Source organism: Schistocerca serialis, chromosome 1 (assembly GCF_023864345.2).
Source record: "Schistocerca serialis cubense isolate TAMUIC-IGC-003099 chromosome 1, iqSchSeri2.2, whole genome shotgun sequence".
NCBI lineage: Eukaryota > Metazoa > Arthropoda > Insecta > Orthoptera > Acrididae > Schistocerca > Schistocerca serialis.
In genome coordinates, this window is record NC_064638.1 from 391,360,080 (window position 1) to 391,384,100 (window position 24,021).

The 24,021-nt window shown below is 37.9% G+C and overlaps 1 protein-coding gene across 1 annotated transcript; it reads right to left on the reverse strand.

Moving 5' to 3' along the window:
- Positions 1-821: 821 nt before the first annotated feature.
- On the reverse strand, positions 822-17,160 carry LOC126475264 (piggyBac transposable element-derived protein 1-like). Its single transcript, XM_050103028.1, has 2 exons — positions 16,282-17,160; positions 822-866 (listed from the first exon to the last, which is right to left on the reverse strand). The coding sequence occupies exons 1-2, from the start codon at positions 17,158-17,160 to the stop codon at positions 822-824; spliced, it is 924 nt and encodes a 307-aa protein (XP_049958985.1).
- Positions 17,161-24,021: the final 6,861 nt, after the last annotated feature.

The following is a 24,021-nucleotide window of genomic DNA, read 5'->3' on the forward strand; positions in this document are numbered from 1 at the left end:
ACTGTAAAAAAATTGTGTACATAGTAGTGTATAAGTGAAGGCTTAAAATGGTGTGGAAGTCTGCCACAGACACGATGAAGATAAAAAGTGTTAAACGTGCAGATAGGCCGACGGACAATGATAGTCCGGTTGTGTAACCGAAGGCGGTGATGTGATTACGTGCAGTGCATCGGAAACCAAGTGTGTTAGCTGCTTTGCAAAGTGCGAGCGCTAGCCTACCTTAAAATCTTCAAAATCGGCTGGAAAATGTGGAGACAGGGATGGTTTCAATGGAGTCTCTGTCCCTGGTAATCCTCGTCCCTCCGCACCAGCTCAGCAAACCACAACACCATCGACGCAACGTGTTCACTGAACCGTGCGCGGAAAAGCTGAAGTACCGCGTGGAGGCTGGTGAGCGCCTCGAGTTGCGATTCAGCTCTAACAATCAGCCTGTGTCAACGTCCATCGACGCAACAAACGCGTTAAATTTAAAGTGATGTACTTGCACAGCACTCCCGCTGCAGTTCGACGAAACGGACTTTCCATGAAAGCCGCTCCCAAAATAAAAGACTCTTATATGAGTTCACAACATATCAGATACTATGCTGATGTTATATCCCGTGGATGAAATGCGAACAGCCAAACCACACGCGAATAGTGACAAAGTCAAATTCCTATGAATCCCAAGTCCTAAAATTAGATTTAAGCTTAGTTCTTAGACTAATGGGTATTTATATTTTTTGTTACATGTAACGTGTGTACGTAACGTGCGAGTGAGACTCGCCCGCCAGAGCTGATGAAAAGTTTTCTACTCGGAGACCGCAAAGTAGCGATCCAACTTCTCAAGGCATAAGCTTCACCTGGAGAAGAATCAAATTTTGACTTTCCTGTCAATACACAAACAATGAAAGCGTAAAAATTATAACAACTAGTGAGCAATGGAAAATGGACGCGTGTGAGAAATTCCATGTGTGAGAAGTATATGTGTATAAAAATGGACACGTGTGAGAAATTCCATGTGTGAGAATTATGTGTGTATAAAAAGATGAATCCCATGTGTTTTCTTTCAGGAGCAAAGAGCCTATGAGCTCTGGACAATAACTTGAGGCCACAAAGATGGTCGGTATGAACTCTGTAAAAAAAGGACTGTAATGAGTATAATGTACAATGTCCATTGTAAACTTCGTAGATTTACTGTCTTAGTTTTTAAATTTTTTGTGTATCTTTACCTTAAGAGCTGACTTTGTCTATGAATGAGAGATCACCATATTTGTATAATCCTAATAATCAAATGACAGGAATACTGTGTTTGATCAATGTAAATCTGTAAAGTACTCAATCCCATAATGTTAACGGCGACATGTGAATCTTGGTAATCTCCTTGATTTCCAAGATTCCCATAGAAGGCAATGTAACATTATGTGATTGCCTTATCATTTTAAATCATTCACTAATCGAGCAGTCGCTCGGCAACAGCTACAGTTAGCAAATAATGTTGCGAGAATGTAAAAGGTGAACGACCTGTGACGTAACTTGTTTATTGTCGAAGCGCCGTCAGAGATGCTGTGAGTTATTGACTTTGAAAACCGCGGCGCGAAAAACGGACAGAAGAAGAACACTTTTTCACACATTTTTTTTTTATGTACGAGATATTCTCGATGAACAGTTACTCATTCTTCTCTTGTCTCCTGTAACTTGTGTCGGACGCGCATGTCTTGCCACCGTATTATTATTGTTAAAAATAATATTGTTCTAGTGTAAAGTAAATGTGTAATACTAAAAGTGCCCAGCAGTAGATTTATTGTGCGACGTGTATGTGAAAACGTCAAAGGAATTGTTTTCATTACGAGAAGTGCCAGTCAAAACGGCATCCATGTTAAATCCTTCATTGCAGTGTAAGTTGGTCTATTAATTGCCATAAATTCAGATTTAAATGGAACTGGTGTATGGACTATTTATTTAATATAGAATCTACGTCTCACTCCTTCATGAAGTTATTTAATTTTCTTTATGTTTCTGCCAAATAGAGAGTTCACAGTCACGAATTCTTTCGTCGAAATCGGACGGAAGTTGTATGCGGCGAAATATTTTCTCCGCGCCATATTCTATTGGTAAATGCATGATAAACTACGGTCCCTTAGGAAATTCATGTTGAGCTATCCAAAAATAATTATATTTTGAATAGGCATTTACTCTCTTCCGCAATGCAACTTCCGACTGATCAGACGATCCAACAAGAAACAGCCGCACACGATCGGCGTTCGCAAATATGTTTCCACCGCTGATTATAGCTATATGTTACAGCACAAAAGTAAACATATTGTTATAATTAGCGGCTACGAACGGGGACATTTATAACTGTATGTTTATGTATACACATTACGTAAACATATCGTTATATTGTCTACCAGCCTGGTTCGGAAGGTTGGTCTCTCTGAGAAGCTACTCAGGCGCTACTTTGGATCTTATAAGGTTGTAAGACAGTTGTCTAAAGTTACTTATGAAGTTGAAGATTTCGACCCCCGACGCAAGACGACGAAAGATCAGAGATACGGTTCATGTACTTCGAATGTAGCCCTACAAGTATCCTGCCACCCAGGACAAATTCGAAGTTTCAGCGACAAGCAAGAAGTGGAAAGGTGACGAAGAGCATAGCAGCAAAAGAAGTTCTAAGAAGATTACCGCCAGGGCGAGCATCAGTCATCGTGAGTCGGAGTATGCAGGAGCGATGACTTGTTCCCGGACTAGGATGTTAACACCGAGACGCTGTTCTCTTAAGGAGGGAGCAGTGTCGCAGAAGAAGTTGAGTAGCTCCGTGGTGTAGTAGTTATGATACTAAACGGTTGCATGGCGGGTCGTGAGTTCAAAACTCAGCTGGACTGTACAATTTTAATTTCTATATTTGGTTCGAGTACATTCTAGAAGTATCAACAAATGTCAAGAATCATTGTACTGGAATATTCTGTAGCTGTGTATGTACTTTATGTGTTCTGGCCGGAGGCAGTTTGCTCCACACTCTTGCATGTGCAAGTGCTGAATAAAATTTCGTGAAGTGAAGTTAGTGTTCGTCTTTCATCTAATTACACCTTCTTCTACGTGACAATATTAGTGCCACTTAAAGTTCACCCAGAATGAGTACTTTCCAGTGGGTTTCAATTATTCTTTCAAAATTTTCCTTTTAATTTTTGAAGAACAAATTTTTAATAGGATTTCCAATACATGTCACACTTCTAGTCCCCCCCACCACTATTCAGTTCCAGTCTGGGTTCCACTCCTTAAAAATTTCTAGAGCCTCTTTAACTGATGTACTGTTTTCTACTTGAATGAAGAGTATCCCAACTATTAAACAAGAACTATTAGCTTTCACTACTAAGAAGAATAACACAGGCCAACGAAAAGTTTTTTTTTTTAAACTTTTTTATTTTTATAGCTGTTCTTTATAGATTTTTATGAGCTGAATCCATATCTAGCCCTAGTTTTTTTGCATCATCCATTGTTTTCGAGCAATATGCTTTTTATTATACAGTATAAAACTCCTATGCTATATGGTAAATGGGGAAATTAATGAAATGCTTTGTTACAACATAATCAATGTTTGTATTTACAGTAAGCTACTTAAAACAATGATATGTGTTAAAAGAAGTTTCACTTGTCAGCTGAAATTGGTTTGTATTTTCTCTCTCTTTCGTCTTTGAAGCTTCTTGTGTAGCTTTTTCTACGATGAGTCACTTGCTGAACTTCTCAGTGAAGTGGCCGCCAGTAGTCCCCCATCATGTTGGTGTTCCACGGAATTGGTAGCGTTTTTCTATCAATTTAATGTCCTGGTGAAAACGCTCTCCTTGCTCCTCACTAACATCTCCCATATTGTATAGAAAGTAATCAATGTGACTTCAAAAAATGAACTTTTAGGCTCATTAAACATCCGAAACTTTTAAACTTCTCTAACATTGTAGCTATAATAGAAACATATTCTGGGTCTTTTTCATGTCCTATGAACTTTGTAACGACTTGCTTGAATGATACCCGTGCTTCTTTCTTATTTAAGATCATTGTGGATTCAAAGTTAACATCAAACATCAGTTTTCTAATGTCAGGTCTGACAGACACCATCTTTCAGTTTACCTTCTGAAAGGTGCGGAAACTTTTGGCAGAGATACTTGAATCGTGGTCCATCTTTAGGCAAAGCCTTTACAAACTGTTTCATTAGGCCTAACTTTATATGTGGAGGTGGTAGGAGTACGTTTTTTTGGATCTATAAGGTTTTTGCATAGAATGTTCTTCTCACCAGGTTTTAAGGACTCCATTACATGCCAGTTCTTTCTCCTCCAGTGTTGATCCCAAGGCCTACTATCCCACTCACACAAGAAACATGGAAATTTGGTAAATCCACCTTGCTGACCAAGGAGCATGCATGTTAGTGTTAGATCGCCACATATCATCCAACCATAATCAGAATAGCCAATTTTATTTAGCACTATTTCTAGGTTTCCATAGCTTTCATTCATATGTACAGAATTCCAATAGGTATAGTTGCATACATGTTACCATTTTGTAATAAAACAGCTTTTAAATTAGTTTTGGATGAACCAATAAACAGCCTCCAGTCTTCCTTTTTGTGTTCAACACCAAACTCATTCATCAGACTGTGAATGTGAGCAGTTCACTAAATCACCTTCTTGTTGAAAAAACTTTGAAAAATTGCTGCTCTCTCTTTCTATACATGTACATACTGGTTCCAACTGCCAATAAGTTCTTCTCTTTTAATCTAGAGCCAAGCAATTCAGATTTTTCTTCCACTAAGCCCAGATCCCAAACCAAATTGTTAAACTCAGTCTGAGCAAACAATTTGGGCTCTAGACCGTCTGTATTACAATGGAATTCATCACCATCTGGTTCATCTAAATCACATTGTACATCAGAAAATACTTCCGCTGGACTATAAATTTCAGGAACCAGCATATCTACACCATGCCCTACTGGTCGGATGGTGGATGGAAGGTTAGGGTAGCTTATTCCCTTCTTGTTTTTCGAATTATGACCAGTAATATCAACACTGCAAAAGTAGCAATCATCGGGATGATTTCTTGGCTCCCTCCATATCACAGGAATGGCAACTCTAAAGGCTTTTTTCTCCTTTTGGACAATTTTCTCAGATCTTCAACACACACATAACATACCTTAAGTGACGCCCAACATTTATCTTTATCACCAAGTTTAGACCCAAAGTGTGATAGATAAACCTGTTTCACAAAGTTTTTAATGTTTCTTTGGTGTTTTTAAATCACAAATTCACCACAAATGTAACAAAAACTGTCATCAGGGTTTTTACTACCACGATTAGACATTGTACTGAGCACATGTACAGGAACACAAAAATAAAATAGACCTTTTTTGCCAGCAAATGTTTTTCAGCAGTGCTACCAATGTCAACATTCATTACACCTTATTTTTAAATTATTTTAACTATATAAAACTGTTAAATTCTTTAAAAAATCGCCTAACTTAAAGAATTTAACTGTGAAGAAATGGTGGGTGATACAGTTTTTTAAGTATCATATTTGAATTTACCATCCTAAAAAACACAAGAGTAAGGTATTTTCAGCAAAAACGTTTTTCCATTGTTGCCCTGTGTAATCGAATGTTGTACTTCATATATGCTGCCATACTTCAAAAGTTCCATTTGCCACTTGTGCTGGAAAGAAAAGAGCATTGGCTGCACTTTTTCATGGTCATCTGAAAAAGTATGAAAAATCTCTCATCCTTCAAATCCTTTTCCCACTCATTAATTTGATTCCTTAATGCAACTTGGTCAATAATGGCTTTCTTTAACTCAAACAGTACAATTTATAATCATATGTATCAGGCTCTGTCAGTTGGGTAAAACATTTTCATCTGAGTTGGTCTGTTTTTCCAGCAACACTAAAGTGGACAAACCCTGAAAGTGTTAACCAACAAGCTTTAGTTATGTTTTATTTGCAGCAAGTGTGTGTCTTTCTGTATTGCATCCTGGTTAATCACATACTTCCTTACAACAAATAAGCTCTGTACACATGGGTATAAGTTTTTAATCTGCATGCTAAAACAATATTTGAGAAAAGTTTTTTTCATTTAGAAAGCAGTATCAACTCAAAACACTTTAGTGCATTGCTCATTTAAGCTTTGCCATAACTTGTTGTGTACTCAGAATACACATGCTGATTTTTATTATGCCCTATGGGAATGAATAAATTCAATTATGTAATTATCATTTCCTTTGGCGGTGAATCATACGAGCTAAATATGACATTAGAGGGATGAGCAATTTTCAAATTATCTTTGTCAACACACACTCTTATATGTGCATTTTTCCTTTAAGCTTAAACACAATCTATTGTTCAAAATGACTAGTAGTTACAGTGTTTTTAAAATGTTAATACTATTGTACATATCAGTGTATTTTAGATGTTTCACATTTATATAAGCACACATGCACTATGCACGTGAATTGGACATGTAAATAAATTTCATTGTGTAATTCTTTTCTTTTTTTTTTTTGAATGAAAACTAAACTGAATGTATTTCCTGTTATAGATAATAGCACATTATTTTATCAATAATTAATTATGAATAATTTTCGTAATCTTTTGCAATTAACCACTGGAATCCCCAGATATGAAAGTAAAGACGTTTGTTTGTGGCGACTAAGTAATGTAGGTAACCTAACAAATTTACAGCTTTTAGATTTGTTAACTTCTCAAGAGGATTAGAACTTTAAAAATGGCATATACAGCTAGTAAGGAGTCTACTACAGGGGAATTTCTACAACTAGTATTTCTCTCCTGATTGTCATTTGCCCTTTCCTTCTGTATTTCTGGAGACTCTTGCCCACCTTACCATTCTTCCTTGGTACCACCATATGGGTACCAGGTAGACAGTAATCCAGTATGGAGTTTTCTGGGGAGAATAACTTAAAGCTTCTAATATTGAAGTTATTGGAAATGTTGGTAGCTCAGCAAACATTGCTATTATTCTGTCAAATAATTTATGGTTGTTGTAAGTCTATAATAGGAGGTATGTTTCAAGTTGTAAATAAATTGTCCTGAGTATCACTGGTACAACAAAAAAATAATGGTTCTAAAATTTAGCTATTTTACTTTTGTAATTCACAATCTCTTGGATCCAATTTGCCAGTTTTTACAACAAATCACGTGGTCTGTCTTGTACAAGGATTGACTGAAAAGTAATGCCTCTACCTTCACAACTCTTCAACAGTTTTCAGCATTGGTATGCAGCAGGTACTGGCTTGTTTCGACCTACTTCTCTACAGCTCCTGTTGGCAGGAAGCAATAGTATTGAACGGTTGTGTTGTGACAGTGTACGGTATGAAACCCTGTGCAGATGGTTGGTCAATGCGATTTAAGCAACGTGCAGTCATTGACTCTTGACAGCAGAATGTGTCACCCCAAAGAAGATTCATTAGAGAATGAAAGCAGTTTGTGGTAAGTTTAAAGATGTTGAGGTAGGAACTTCTGACCTGCATGACAGAGTTGGACGTCCTGTGACAGCAACCACAGAGTTTCAGTAGCAAAACCTTGACAGATTGATTCTCAGAGAGAAATTGCAAGCACAATCAGCATTTCACAAGAAAGTGTGGGTCACATTATGGCTTTGCTTGGCTATCGGAAGATCTGAGCATGATGGATACCCCGGATGCTGACTCCTGAACTGAAAGCGCACGGACTTGAAATTTGCCAGGAACTCCTCATGCATTATGAGAATGAAGACGACACCTTTCTCCATTCAATTGTGACGAGACGAAATGTGGGTACACCATTACAATGCGGAGACAAAACGTCAGTCTTTGGAATATTGACACAAAGACTCGCCCCAGAAAAAGAAATTCGAGAAGCAGCCCTCAGCTGAAAAAATCATAGCCACAGTGCTCTGGGATGCAGATTGTGTTATCCATGGTGATTTCTTTGATTGTGGAGCAATGATAAACTCAGAGCGTTATATCACAATCCTGCAAAATCTGAAACGATGGCTAATAAGGGTCTGAACGGAAAAGGGAAATGTTTTCCTGCAGCATGACAATGTCAAACCACACACTTCACGTGCCACCACAGCAGAACTTCAGAGACTGAATCTCACCACGGTACGGCATCCTCCATATAGTCAAGATTTAGAATCGTCTGACTTCCATCGGTTCCTGATAATGAAGTGCCGACTTCTTCTGTGGTGGCTCCAGAAAACTTGTTCATTGTTGGCAGAAATGTATCCAATTGGCTAGTGATTACGTGGAAAAGTGAATATTAGTAATTACAGATCACATTTTAAGGATTATTTCTGCATTTTATTTATTAAATTCTCTCATCCAATCACAATTAACGACTGTGGAGGCTTTACTTCTAATTTTAAAAAATGGTTCAAATGGCTCTGAGCACTATGGGACTTAACTTCTGAGGTCATCAGTCCCCTAGAACTTAGAACTACTTCTCTCTGTACTGATAAGGTAATTACTGTACAGAATTTCTCAAACTGAAGATATTTAAATTTTTTAAACCATGTAACACATTTGCAACTGGCTGGAAACTGAAGTTTGTTATGTTTTAACTCACTGACTGGCATATTTGACTCCCAGGCACACAGTGCTAGATGCTAGGCCTCCAGTGGCTATACGTTGTGAGGCATGTGGTTATGCTGTGGCTGCTGGGAGACAATGCATTCAAAAAATTAAAAAGTGTTTCTTATTGAAGTTGTTATAATGGAAAATCTCCTTTAAAAATGTGTCTAGTATTTGATCTGGGCCATCCTCTTGCTGAAAAGCAGAACACAAACCTATTCATTGGGTGCTTGAGCTACACAATGGAGTGTGCAGACCACAATAATTTGCTGTGCTTCTTATAATACACCACAGGATGATACATGGACACAATCATATAGCCCATTATTGTAGAACAAATGTGCAATTATTCTGTGCAAAGATGTATAAATGTACAAAAAATTGACAAATGACGGCACACTAACAATTTAAGGCCTCTACACAGGTTAAAATCGGTGATTACTGGTAAGAGCTGGCAGTTTATGAATCACCCATATATTTATACAGTACTTGCATGGTTAAAAAACGTTCCTGCTTCATCTACTAGTAAAAGAGAAGTAATCTTGTGGGAAGTTTTTAATGTACATTATTTAACTGAAAGAGCTAAGAAAGACCTTAGTTGTTCAGTGTTTTTGAAATTTAGAACCAGTTAGACGTACAGTGAAAAAATCTGCAACCATAAATCCTAGCTTATGGCAGTCTCCTGTATATAGTACTGACAGCTTTAATATAAAACATGCATAAATGAATTTTCATCACAATTTCAAGAGGTATTTCCACACTCACCAAAAGTTTTCCATTGCCCATAAATGATGGATTAAGAAGGACAATCATTAATGCAAAGGAGCTTCATATTACTATTCTAGTATCTAAGATGACAAAATTATTTCGTACAAATTATATTGCAAGGATTAGTTTTTGAAAGGAAACTGATGTATGAAAAATTATGAAAACTTCTTTGGGAACAGAGCAGACGAGCCCAGCCCCATGAAATTCTGTCCTCTCCTACCCTGGCCCTTACTGTCTTGATCTGCACTCCTTCCTCCCTACCCTTCTGTAAAAGTGTAGCTAGGAGCTTTGTCCATACTGGTTATTGGTTCCCTCGTGTCCTCCATGAATAAGCAAATATGGTCATAGGATGAAGATAAAGAGTATTCTGTGCGCCCTGTGACGGTAGAAACCTCCGTTTCTAGATGAATGTTTCTAGTATGCAAGGATTGCTTTGTGGAGAGCGAGCGCGCTACACAACGCGCGATTCGCGAAAGCGCGTGCCGCACCCGCGCGTGATTGGCAACCACGTGGCCTGCAGCTTGGGGCGTTGTTTGTTTTTTCGCGCATTACGCGAAAACTATGTAGCTTACGGTCAAGAGCGATGCGGCAGTGGATTGTGGTCAGTAATATGCACCTTCTGAAAGATGGATCATTATTTCAAGTCACGAGACGCAAAAGTTACAGTAACTTCAAAATCGGTTAATATCACGAATACTGAAAGATTAATAAAAATAGTAAATACCGACTTACAAGGATGAGCGGGCACGCATTAAAAACGTTTCGTCATAGCGGATCGAGTGCCGTAGTCATATGTTAAGATTCATTAATAATTAAGCCCGTAAAGAGCAATATACAAAGTTTGAGGGGAAATTGTTTATAAAATTCAACAGAAAATTCATGACGTAAAGAACGGCACCATATAATATTTTGGGTGGCATCACACGTATTTTAAACTGTAAAAGTGTAGCTAGGCCACTATTAGAAATATTATCCTCGCAGCTGCAACAGAAAGTACACGGAACTTTGCCACTGTTAAAATTAAGTGTTAACAACGTGCGTTATAAAGTATGAAGTAATATGTAAACTGAATACTGTAGGTTAAATTCGAAGCTTAATTTCTTGTGCTGTTCACTTAATAGAATAAGTCTACAGCCTTGTAATACAACAGAAAAAATATACGTAATGTGACAGATTCGTTTACTCCTATCCTGTATAAGATAGTCCTATTGGGGGAAGTGTGAGTACGCTAATCCAAGTTGTATATGAGATGTGAAAAACTGCTCGATTTCTCCAGCTACAGCATGTGTATAGCATATGAAGACATGCAGATCGAAGAGGTTGACGGTGTGACATTTTTGGGACTAAACTCGATGATAAATTCAGTTGGGAAGGGCATACCAAAAATGGAGCAAAAGTTTTTAGCATGTAAAAGTGTGTAATAAAAATCGTTTTTGGTGTAAATTCAAGAACATCATGTAGGAACCTGTTTGAGGAACGTCGTATTCAAACCACTGCTTCCTAGTATATTTATTCCTTAATGAAATTTGTTGCAAGTATAGCTCAATACATAATATCAGTATTAGAAATATGAACAGCAATCTACATAAAGACTAAAAATCACTTACCTTGGGCCAAAAAGGGATCCAATATTCAGGAACACACATTTTCAATAAACTGCCAGCAAGTCAGCAACCATTAAAAACTTGGTTTTAGATATAGCACGGTTTACAGAGGGTTTGAAAGACTTTTTGATACAGAAGTGTGCGATTCCACCTATCTGCTGTGACCCATGAAGTCATCAATATGGCGGAAATGGCTATTCGAAGTGTCTCCTATGACGTCCCTACATACACACAGCAACAAACACGAAGATAGATATTAATAAGACAATAACATCTCCCTCCAAAAACACAAACTAACGGGACAACTGCGAGAAGTTTGGGGTTTCAGGGTGAGGATGAGCTAACTATAATAGTAAAAAAAAACCACCACGATCAAAACACAAAATGATGAACAAAAAAAAAATTACAACATTCCGCTACACCGACAAAATCTGCAGGAATCTGACACTTCCCTTGAACTATACAGGTCAACCTCAGGTTATGATACCAAAACACCAATACTTACAACTAAAACTACGAAAATTGGAATCAGACATTTCCTTTGACCTATATAGGTCAACCACAAATGACAATACCAAAACATCAAAACCTAAAACTACGAAAATGGGAATCAGTCATTTCCGGTGCCCTATATAGGTCCACCACAACTATTGATGCCAAAAAACCAACACCTAAAACTGCAAAAAATAAAACCACAACCTCAAAAACCCACAAATCAAAAATCTCTACATAAATTAAAACACATTCAATACTCCATAAATACACAAAACATCCCAACTAGAAAAAAAAAAGGTTTCTTACCACCAAGAAATTCTGGCGCTGCAAACTAGGTCAGCCAACCCAAACCCCCTCACCCCTTTCCCACATACACACAAACATTAAACGTCTTACCACACTACAAACAACAAACCAATAACACCTAACGAAAACGTCAAACATATGAACAAAAATACTTGATAATTCATTGAAAAAACTTCCAAATCTTACGTTTCGAATTACAAAAACTGCCGCCAACTACTCCACACATCCACCACCAAGGCTCAAGTAAACCCAATATAACACACAGACACACGGGTGGAATCGGACACTTCCATTGATCCCTCCTCCTACTCTGTAGATGAAGATCTTAACAGAGACTATTAGAACAGCTTAAGTAAAAATTCTGCTATATTTCAGTTTTGACATTACTTCACCTCAACAGTCAAGATCAGGTACTGTGTGTATGACGAATTTATTAAAAGTGCATAATTATGTTTCATTCTGACAGTGTATCAATTCTGTAAATATTAGCAGTTACTGTAATATGTTCACATATTTTGACAATCTACTGACAAATGATGAGGATAATAATTATTATATTAAAATGTTTTATTTTATACTTTCTGACATGTTATTTGTGATTCGCGATGGCCAGCGGCTATTGCTGAATCAGTATGAAAATATTTGTTCGGGGTCTACTACCATTAACTGGAGTCGCCGAGTCAGGAACACAGACACACAGTTATTCCATTACCAACTTTCAGGTTACCTGATAACCACCAAAGAGCTAGAACTGTGAGCCAATAACGATAACTGCCAGAGAAAAATACGGATCTCTGGCAGTTATTTCCATAGTTGCTAGAATTCCTTATGGTAACTCTCTTTGTGCTACTCGTCCAACCTAAACTGACATATAAGGCGGTGGCACAAAGGAACGACCGTACTTGTTAATGCCTGTATTGCAGCTCCTATCAGCCATCGCTCTGACATTAACTTTTTTTAATTGTTTGTGCTAAAAGTAACGAAGGCGCACGAAATAGTACACAGTTCTTATCAACAGATGGCGTGCAGTCTCACAGTTATTCCCTTGACCTGTAGAACGGATTCCAAATGGTCTATCCCTCTCTCGTTCGTAGCCAGATCTCTGAGGAGTTGACGCAAAAGTGTAGTACGATATTCAGTCAACAGATGGCGTGAGGCACTGTTGGCAGTATCAGATGAGCGATTATCACAGTAACTCTTACTTCCCAGAAACTGGTTATTTCTTTCAGTTACATAGTTTTTTGCCACCTCTTACGCTAAATAGTACACCCGAATGGCCGTGGCTGACTTAAGCTTTCACATCATCTCAATTTGTACTCTCTGAAGTATTATTATACGCAGTTACTTACCATCCATTGTCTGGAATATAAACTTTCCTTTCTCCTCTGTAACCATGGGCTTTTACAGCATGTGTTCTCAAATTTACCAAGACTATGAACAAAAGAAAAATAAAGTGTCTGGTAAATCTACAGAATTTTGTTCTTTGTCCCTACACTAAAGCCTAGTTTACATGACAACACTAGGTTGCAGGCAGCTGCACATTCGTGCCACGTGTTTGCGCAACTCGTTGGTGAAATTAAACGCTTTCGGCGAGTTCCAACTTTGGCGACACTAGTTGCATGAGTTTTTGAGGTTATGTGTGTTCGTAGAGTGTAGACAGACTGAAATATGAAGTGGGGAACTGAGAATAATGTTCGCTTTTTCGATATCTAGGCTTTGCATAGGTGTTTGTGGGATTTGAGTGATGCTGATTACAAAAATAAGTAATATATTGCTGCCGCTGAGACCGCCATGTGCTATCATAACATAGATGGTTTGACAATATCTGGGTGCAGGGCAAAATTCGTTGAGTTAGGAGCTCATATACAACTGAATTAAGAAAAATACAGGCAGTGTCATTGTAGCTGTGTCAATGCTTTCATCTACAAGACTGAAACCCCAACGTTCGATTTGCCCAACTCTTTATTAAGCAATATTATTGACAGGAGGGAAGGCTATACAAATTCAAGAAGCTGCATTCTTTATTCAATATTCATCTATTTAAATCTTCGCTGCAGTGCTCCCCCTTCACATATGTTAGATTTTTGAAATGTTGCCACTGTTCAGATCTATCGTCAAGAGAGTACATTGCAAACCATTCTCTTCCTAATGCGGCCTGCTTCGAACAATTATTGCTGTTAATGTTAATAATTATTACTGTTAATGTTAATAATTGTTGGTTTTAATGAAAAAGTATCATCACCAACTTAAACCACACCTTATAGCATACCAAGTGTTCTCGATTGTAAAGCCTAGTTTATTCGACGACATTGGGTTGAGCCACTCGTTGCGTGGAATCAGTTGCACACAAATGGTTTCATATTTGACTGTAGACACGGTGAAACCAGCATACACTTCAGTTTCGTTGTTTTGTGGGTTACTTAAACGTGTCTGAAATGAAAGTTTTGGCAGCTGCACGTCGCATGAGTTGCGATGGAATTAAAGCTCGTTGCATTGAATCTCTGCATAAGGAAAAAATAAGAAACGTGTTTCGATTTGTGACTGGATGAAGAAAAGACGTCAGCTCGGATGCTCAGCATCCTTGCTGAAATAATTTATAATGGAAGGCCCAAGAAGTTGTTTTAATTATCTTAGAATGTCACCAAAACTGTTCACATTTCTTCTAAATAGAGTTAATTATGCAATAAGGAATAAAGAAACTCTAATACATGAACCACTGCCACCAGAACTGAAATTACATATCACATTGCATGCATTACAATCGAGAACAATCGCATGCTATAAGATATGAGTATAGTTGCTGACGACGCTTTTTCATTAACACCAATAAGTATTAACATCAACAGTAATAATTATTAACATTGACAGCAATAACTATTCGTAGCAGGCCACAATAAGAAGAGAATGGCTTGCAAACTACTCTCTTGAAGATAGATCTGCCCAGTGGCAATATTTCAAAATTCAAACATATGTGAATGGGAAGCACTGCTGCAACGTTTTAAATAGATGAAAATTAATGAAGAATGCAGCTTCTTGATTTCTGTAGCCTGCCGTCCAGTTAACAATATCCCTTAAAAAAATAAAGAGAGTTGGCCAACTCGAACGATGGGATTTTAGTCTTATAGACAAGCTAGAATTACATTTGCTTGTATTTTTCTTAATCAGTTGTATATGTGAGCTCCTAATTCAATAAATTTTGCCCTGCAGCTCAGATATTGTCAAACTATCTGTGTTCTGATCGCACGTGATGGTTTCAGGAGCAGCAATATGTTGCCTATTTTTGTTATCAGCATCAGTGAAATCCCACAAACACCTATGCAAAGGATAGACCTCCAAAAAGCGAACATTATTCTCCGTTCTCCACTTCATATTTCAGTTTGTCTACACTCTGTGATCACACATAACCTCAAAACTCATGCAACTAGTGTCACCACAGTCGGAACACGCCGAATGTGTTTAGTTTCACAGACGAGTTGCGCTAATGCGCGGCGCGCATGTGCAGTGGCCGTTAGCGCAGTTGCCTGCCACCTAGTGTCCTCGTGTAAACTGGGCTTAATACACGCAATATGATACGGAATTTCAGCTTTGACAACAGTGCTTCATGCATTACAGTACCTTTATTCCTCATTGCATAATTAACTCTATTTAGAAGAAACGTGAGCAGTTCTGGTGACATTCTAAGATAATTAAAAGAACTTATTGGATCTTCCGTTATAAATTATTTCAGAAAGGATGCTGAGCAACCGAGCTGACATCTTTTCTTCATCCAGCCACGAATCGAAATACGTTTCCTATTTTTTTCTTATGCAGCGATTCCATGCAACAAGCTTTAACTCCATCAAATCTCGTGCGACGTGCAGCTGGCAAAACTTTCATTTCAGACACGACTCAGGGACCCACAAAATGACGAAACTGAAGTGTATACTGGTGTTGCCACATCATATATGAAACCACTTGCGTGCAACACATTCCAAGTAACAAGTGGCGCAACCCAATGTCGTCATGGAAACTAGACTTAAGTTACATTGCTAACCCTACACTGCATGCATTTTTTTTAGTGCCAAAATATATATATGGTAGGAAATGTTCACCAATGAAGGGGCAAAATATTGAAAAAATTATATAACTCATTTAACAATGTGAAAGTGATTATTTATTACTTGTTGCCATTTGGCAACACCATGCATTTAGACATAACACACTCTCCAGTTACCAAAACTTTTACAACAGCAAATCAAACAGGTAAATTAAGTAAGAAATACATTTTATGGAACAAACATTTTATGAGATATTTGAGTTCGAATTTAAATTTCATATTATTGCAGTGGCATTTAAAGCAGGATAGTTCGGTGAAATAAATAAGAAAACATTAAAATCACAGTACATGGTATTTAGTGAAACAGTTACCTTTCTTCCCTTAAGACACAGCTCCACGTTACATTTTTCGCATTTAATAATGGTATAACCTTTGCAATTTTCATTTTTGCACCTGTATTTTTTATCTAAATAAACAGGCCAGTGTCCCACCTGATAGAATCTGACATTTTTAGTGGGATGGCGTGAAGTTGTCTTCTTCTTCTTTGCTTGTGGTTTCTCTACAAAACTTGGCCTTCCTCTCTTTGGTGTAGAACTGAAAACAATTTTGAGCAAAGTTTCAGCCAGTTCAATCCTGAAATTTGCTAATTGGAGCTCCTTAGCTTCAGACACTGGGTTGCGGATGCTGTTAACTCTGCAGTATAAAATCCAGCTGTTGACTGTGGCTAAATCAACAAGATGGTAAAATATTCGAAAGTGCCACTTCTTACTCCAGATTATGATTCTATATCTGCCAATGAGACTTTTTAGAAGATCCACTTCTCCCATATGCTTGTTATAAATTTGAACAATTTTTAGACAAGATACAAAAATATGTTCCTTCCCACTTCTGTCATATCTCTTTACATTGCTTACTGGGTCACTTCCTACGGATGTGGATAACAACATGACTGTCTTGTTGTCCTGCCAGACTACATTTGAGATCTCTGTTCCTTCATAATTTCCAATAAATTCAAGTATTTTACCCCTTTCCTCTTTACTCAGGGACTTGTCATCTGGTAATTTCTTATTGTGAACTCTATTTCTGCTAACAGTTCCTAGAGATAAAATGCCTCTTCCCTTCAAATAATGCATTAGCGGTATTGATGTGTAATAATTATCAAAGTAAATGTTGTCATTTACATTCTCTGGTACATTCCAGCATAATCTAGCAACCACATTGCTGCTGGCACCAAGATCCGGCTCTGCATCATTCTTGTCCCATTCATGTTCATGTCCTGTACACATCTCCATTTTGTAAGCATACCCAGATACACCAAAAAGTAAAAACAGTTTATAGTCACATTTATGGGGGTTATCTGGCATGTACATTTTGAGATGGTGCCTGGCTTTGGTAGCACACATCTACAGTTAATCACTCCTCCATTGGAACTGAATCAAGTTTTTCATTCAGGTGCATAAAAATAGGTCTTATCTTTTGGAGCTTGTCTACTCCATTAGTATTTGCTAAATTGTCTTGAAAGTGTAAGAAGCGCCTCACTTGCTCAAATTTATTGACAGTAATATTATCCTGTACAACTGATGGGCCTGCCCACAACGTTATTCCAATACATCCTCACATTCTTCAGTGTTACAACAGAAGAGTGGATACAAAAAACTAAAAACTTTAGAATATCTTCTACAGCAACATTGCTGGGCTTCGACAAATTCATCTGGGTACTATAAAGCGTAGATTCGCGTGAAATCAACTCCTAAATATTTTCATTGAAAAAAATACGAATAGAAGTCATATGGAGTTTCCTTTGCTAATAACTCATATAGTAAAGCTTCTTTTCCAAGAAAAGGTTGCTCTACATACTTCATCTCTCCTTCCTTCCACAACACATCTCGCATTTCTTCATCTGTGATGTATTGTCTTACCTTGTGCAGATATGCAGCAGAACTGTCTCTCATAATTGCAGATGTATTTCCAGCTGCAACTACCGAGGTGTCTGCATTGATTGACTGCCCAGTGCAATCAGAATCATTTGAAGTCACATTAGATTCAATAAGGTTAACTGTGTGATTTCACGAATTTATTGTTGGTGTCACATATTTCATCTTCATCACCACTGTCATCTTCACTTTCACTCAGAACTGGTATTGAAAACCAACTTTCTCCTGTCAACTCCTTTAATCGTCCATCGTCATCCACAAAATAAACTTCTTCAGGATTCATGATACCTAATCTTATAAAAGAAAGAGCATCAATTCACTGAAATTGCAGAAACTTCGTAAGTGCTGCTGGCAAGCTTTCTAAGCAAGTACTCGACAAGGCTATGACTGAATGCATAGTGTTGCCAAACGGCAACACGTAATTTCCTTTAGATAGAAACTTACTTTTAAGGGAAAATTAGTGTTTAACTTGTTTTCTACTACTATCAGATCTCTGTAACATGATAAAATTTTTTTACTTGACAGAAGTTATGTCAGTTTATAATTACATTACGCAATTTAATGAGTAACAGTGAGTAAAATTCACTGGAGCGCTGTTTGTTGCATTTCTCCTCAATTCAAGACCTTGCTGCCATGTGTGGAGGAAACGATCAACTAAATCCTTAGAAGTTGAGCATCCCCCATTTCACTAGCTTTAGACGCCTGTTAGAATAGACTCCCATGTATACAATATGCTTGGTGTTACCATCTGGCAACAGGAAGTATGCCCGAAAAACGAAACGAAAATTAGCATTGCCAAACAGCAATACCACACAGTGTAGGATGAAGTTTCCTTCAGTGCGTCTATGTGGGTTATTTGTGTTTACAGCGTATTCTCATAAGAAATGGCTTCAGTATTTAAGTTGCAATCATCGTAACCTTTTGTTGGTCAGAAATTGTGTAGTAACTGTATTTTAACTTCAGTACCGCTCAAATATTAGGTTTCAGTAACATGTTCCTACCTGTCGTCTCCATACTAATAGTATAGAGATCACTGGTTCCTGCACACTTGAAAACTGTTGAATGTTCAAAATTACGTCTGTGACCATAGTCAGTATTGTTTGCATTATAGTTATGAATAGCAGTGAGAGAATCCGGATTTGTGAGTGGTGTATTCTGTTTTTGTAATTAATGTTTCAGTGTTTCTGAAGTGGAAGTCCAAAGAAGAGACGACTGTGAGAAGCAGCTTTTTGTGTGTTTTATGGTTTATAGGCCTACTGGAAAACTCGCCATGTAAGACAAACGAGTAATTTCTCGAGCTTGGTACCTCTATGGTGATGTGGAAATCCGAGCGTTGTTAATACAGAAATTAAATTCAGAGTTTGTTTCTTTTGATTCGTTTATCGTATTGCCTATAGTTGACAAAATTTTAATTGAAATGTTGAGTTGATAAGTTCAAAATAAATTGGACTTTGTGCATAGCTGTCTCTAATGGCTTTGCCGCTTTTGACAGGTAAAGTAAGAATATTCACCAGTCCTTCAGCATGCATGTTTACGAGTCAGTTGTGGCAATAGAAATTACTGACTCAAAGCATAATTTGCTTGGTACACATAATTGGAAATTGCCTTTTTAGTTATAATTTTACGATTTTGGATTATAGTATTGCCTGAGAGTTTATCTTGCTGCCTTTCTTGGCTGTAGTCTAGTATATATTTAACAGTTGTTTACTGATATGGTTAGTGATGGAAGTTTCACCACCAGCTCAGGCATAGAGCATTAAGCATGCTGTTTTGCTGTCGTTGGTGGCAGCAGCATGGTAGTCAATGAAGCAGGCACTTAGGGACTTCGAACATGAAGTATATGCATCTATAAAAGTCTTGGCTGAAAAGATACAGCTAGAATGCTAATTACTGTTCGAGTGATTATCCTTCACACAGTTAAATTTATTATCTTAAATATGTACCTATAACAAAATTCATGAACTACTACCTAGTCATTTAATTGTTTGGTTTTGTAAGACATTGAAATAAAAATACAGAAGACACAAAAATCGTCTGGAAGTGGTAAGGAACATCAGATATAAGTAAATATTTTTGCTCAGTAAGGTTAAAGTGTAAAAATGCTGATGTCTGGTTGTTAAGAGACCTCTACCGTGACCACCAGCACCTTCATGCCAGACAACGGTTAATACACAACAGGGCAGTGCAAGACTTTGTCCCTAGTTCTCCTTGATTGAAGGAACTAAAATTAAATATCTGAGGTATGCTGGAACTGTGTTATCAGTATATTGCTCAGTATGATTTAAAATGTTTGCATTGAAATGGCACTGACAGAGTATAATATATTTTGCAAACTGAGAATGGATACTAAACAGTTAATGTGGGAATATATTTAAGGAACCTGATGATTGTATTGACACACAAATAAACTCATCTGAATGGCACACTGGATTACACAAGCATTAGCTGTAAGTACAGAATAGGTAATTTACTCAGAAAACTTTCCATACGAATTACATTGTAAAAGTTAAAGGGAAAGATGCAGTGCATAAATGAGGTCAATTTGGGCAGACAAGAACTGGTTTTGCTCAGATACATGGAAAACGAGCTGTAGTATTATATTGACATATTTGGTGCAGTTTCCTGTGATCCCAACATATCTGAGGTGCAAATTTGTGGAGAGGAGAGATTACATTGAACATATCTTGTATGGTGCACTTTTTGTTGCACTGCTGGCATGATGTCATCCATATTTCAAAATTAGGGGCCTAGAAAGGAAACTCTCATCAGTTTTAATATTTCAAAATAAACACACCTGAAAAAGGAATCTAAATTGTCATTTTCAGATAAATTGCAAAAGTTTTCTTGTTTTGCACATTCACAGCAGCTGACGCTTAAAAGCACAGGGTTAGTCGCTCATGTCGACATTTATAAGTGTCAGCCACAGCGGACATGTTGAAGGTTTTAAATAATGAAGTAATTGTTGCCATTCTGATATTAATGGATAACAGTGAGTACTACAGCAATGAAATAATGTAAATTACTTAAACCAGGAATTAAACAAATGAACATACCGAGTGATCAAAAAGTCAGTATAAATTTGAAAACTTAATTGACCACGTAATAATGTAGACAGAGAGGTAAATTTTGACACACGTCTGGAATGACATGGGGTTTTATTAGAACAAAAAAAAAAAAACAAAGTTCAAAAATGTCCGACAGATGGCGCTGGACAGCAAAACGTCAGTGACTGCGCATGACAATCGTGTATAAAACGAGCTGTAATGAGAGAGAGAATCAGATGCGCCAGCAGTCGCAGCATGTTGACATTATCTGAAAAGGCGCTTTTAGTGAAGCTGTATTATCAGAATTGCTATCGCCATAGGAAGGGGATTCGAATGGGTAAAGGTCTGTTGACAAATGCAGCTGTGGCGAGAATGATTTCGAAGTTCGAAGACACGGGTTGTTTAGATGATAGACCCTGTAGTGGCTGACCGAGCACGAGGCGCAATGCTGCTGAGATAGTTCAGGAAGAAATGGAGACTGTAGCGGATTCGTCTATGCACGGGGAAGTCAGCGCTCGTGCAGTCACACGTCGCACCGACATTCCATACACTACTGTTTGGTTGGCGCTTAGGTGTACCCTCCGATGCTATCCGTACAATATCCATCGGCATCATGAACTATTCCCTGGCGATTTAGTGAAGCGGAGGGCATTTGCAGTGTGGGCGTTTCAAAGGATGGCTGACAATGACGATCGGTTGAGTAACGTGTTGTGGACTGACGAAGCTCATTTCACGCTCCGAGGGCCTGTCAACGCCCACAACTTTAGAATTTGGGCTACCGAAAATCCTAGAACTGTCGCGGAAACTCCATTGCACGACGAGAAAGTCATGGTATGGGTTGGACTTACCACACTGCCGTTATCGGGCCTTTTTTCTTAGAGGAAATGCATGATTCTGGTTTTGGAACTGCTACCACGATGGGTGCGAGTTACGCCGATATGTTACAGAATCATATCTTCCCCAGCATGGCTGATAAACACCTGCTGGAACGTACTTTGTTTATGTAGGATGGCGCTCCACCCCATATTGCTACACACGTGAAAGATCAATTGCGCGCGTGGTTTGGTGATGATCGTGTGCTCAGCCGTCACTTTCGTCATGGCTGGCCTCCCAGGTTCCCAGACCTCAGTCCGTGCAATTATTGGCTTTGGGGTTACCTGAAGTCGCAAGTGTATCATGATCGACCGACATCTCTAGAGATGTTGGAAGACAACATCCAATGCCAATGCCTCACCATAACTCCGGACGTGCTTTACAGTGCTGTTCACAACATTATTCCTCGACTGCAGCTATTGTTGAGGAATGATGGTGGACATATTGAGCATTTCCTGTAAGGAACATCATCTTTGCTTTGTCTTACTTTGTTATGCTAATTATTACTATTCTGATCAGATGAAGCGCCATCTGTCGGACATTTTTTGAACTTTTATATTTTTTTGGTTCTAATAAAACCATATGTCATTCCAAGCATGTGTGTCAATTTGTACCTCTCTATCTACATTATACCGTGATTTATTCAGTTTTCAAATTTATACTGACTTTTTGATCACACGGTAGCTTTGAACACAGTCATTACACACACTTCTTAGTCACCGCATATTTGTGTGCTATAACTAATACAGTACAATTTTTGTTTCCTGACCTTTGATCTGGGACACATGTTACACCTTCCTTGTTTTGCTAGATCAACTCTAGGCTTACAGAAGCCACATTTCAGAATTCTGGTAATTGGCAATCCTACTTCCTGTGTGGAAAGTGTGGGTTGGTAGCTGTCTCTTCAGATATGGTCTCATCAACTGCCATTTTACGAACTTGAAGCAAAAATGTGGTTCTTCAGTTTTCTGTCAGTGACGAATATATTGCTAATGTATTTACCACAGAAAAACTCATGACGTTATACAACAGGTCGAGGCCATCTTCTGGAACACCTGCTGGGTAGAGTAAATTGTGCACTTCACAGCCAGTGCATAAATTTCTTCTTATGTTGTATCACAGTACTCTACTGTGTCAGGCTTGTTTGTTGTGTTGCTCAATGAAGTAGCATTATGCCTTGAAGACAGTAAACCTACAGCCTTCTTAAGTTTGGATGAAACATATAAGTAAGTAATATACCCAAAAACAAATAAGCTTTATATTTAGCTGTCAGGAACTCCTTTGGAATCTGTCTTTTTATTATTTTTTACATGTGTGGCCTTTTTGTGTCCTCTTCCCAGTTTGACAAGTACATATACAGTTTCAAGATTATCCTCCAAAACTTTACAATCCTAGGAAATAAGCACAATGATTTGGACATTACAGCATATGTCAAGTAATCAGAAGTTTCGGTTATTACTGAGCACCGGCATACAAAAAAAGAATCTGCTCATCTTCAATAGGGAGATCAAGCCTTATGGTGATGTTGCAAAAAGTGGCAATAACCAGTCCCCCAAAGATGTAAGTTCTTTAAGTGTTGAAGGTGTCACTGAACTTTCTGTGACAAGCTGTAGATGGGAAAGGAAACATATAATATTAGATATCGAAAGATCTCTATCTGCAAGTACAGATATTTTTTTAGCTAATCTCTATCAGTGGCTTGTAGAGACAGATAGTAAATCTCTGGGAAAATGGCTGGGTAAAAATGTTGATAATTGTTCACTGTCTAATAAAATCTTATCTAACAAAAATCAGTCTTTACTGTTAAGGATTGTGAGTGACGCACACACATCTGTGTGCACTGATATGTAATATTGGGTACCCAGTGCTTTGTACTGAACTGCCTTCTTCTGTTGATTTATGTAAATGACTAAATACTGCTCCCCAAATTCAAGAGTAGTTCTGTACACTGTTGCTACATCGACTGTGTGCAAATGCAAAGGTCATGAGCAACTACAATACTATGACACTATATTACAAATGAAATAATTCAGAATTACAATGAAAGTCATTTCATTGTCAGCACAAGATAACAGCAGTAATGGATTTTAATCGCACAAGACAGATTTTGAAATACAGTTGTCTCTGGAACTGATATTACCACCAAAGCAAAATACATAAAAACCCTGGGAATAACAATACTGGGATATATTCGTTCACTCTGGCGTATATTTGCTACAAATATGTAGAACAAATAATGAAACAATCCACCCATGTACTGCGGTTTGCTTATCATATGTCAATGTATTCTAGTATAGAGTACAGAAGAAAAGTATGGGACGCCAAACACAAGCAAATCTTCATAAGCTTTTAAAGTTACAGCAGAGGGCTGTAAGAATAA

What these genes read in the sequence shown, in the direction of transcription:
- LOC126475264 (XM_050103028.1), bottom strand. Translation starts at nt 17,160, where the DNA reads ATGTACATGCCAGATAACCCCCATAAATGTGACTATAAACTGTTTTTA. An exon ending in AAAATGTCAGATTCTATCAG is followed by an intron (nt 867 to 16,281) that starts GTGGGACACTGG and finishes GTGTATTGACAG; the next exon opens with GAAAGTCAAAATTTGATTCT.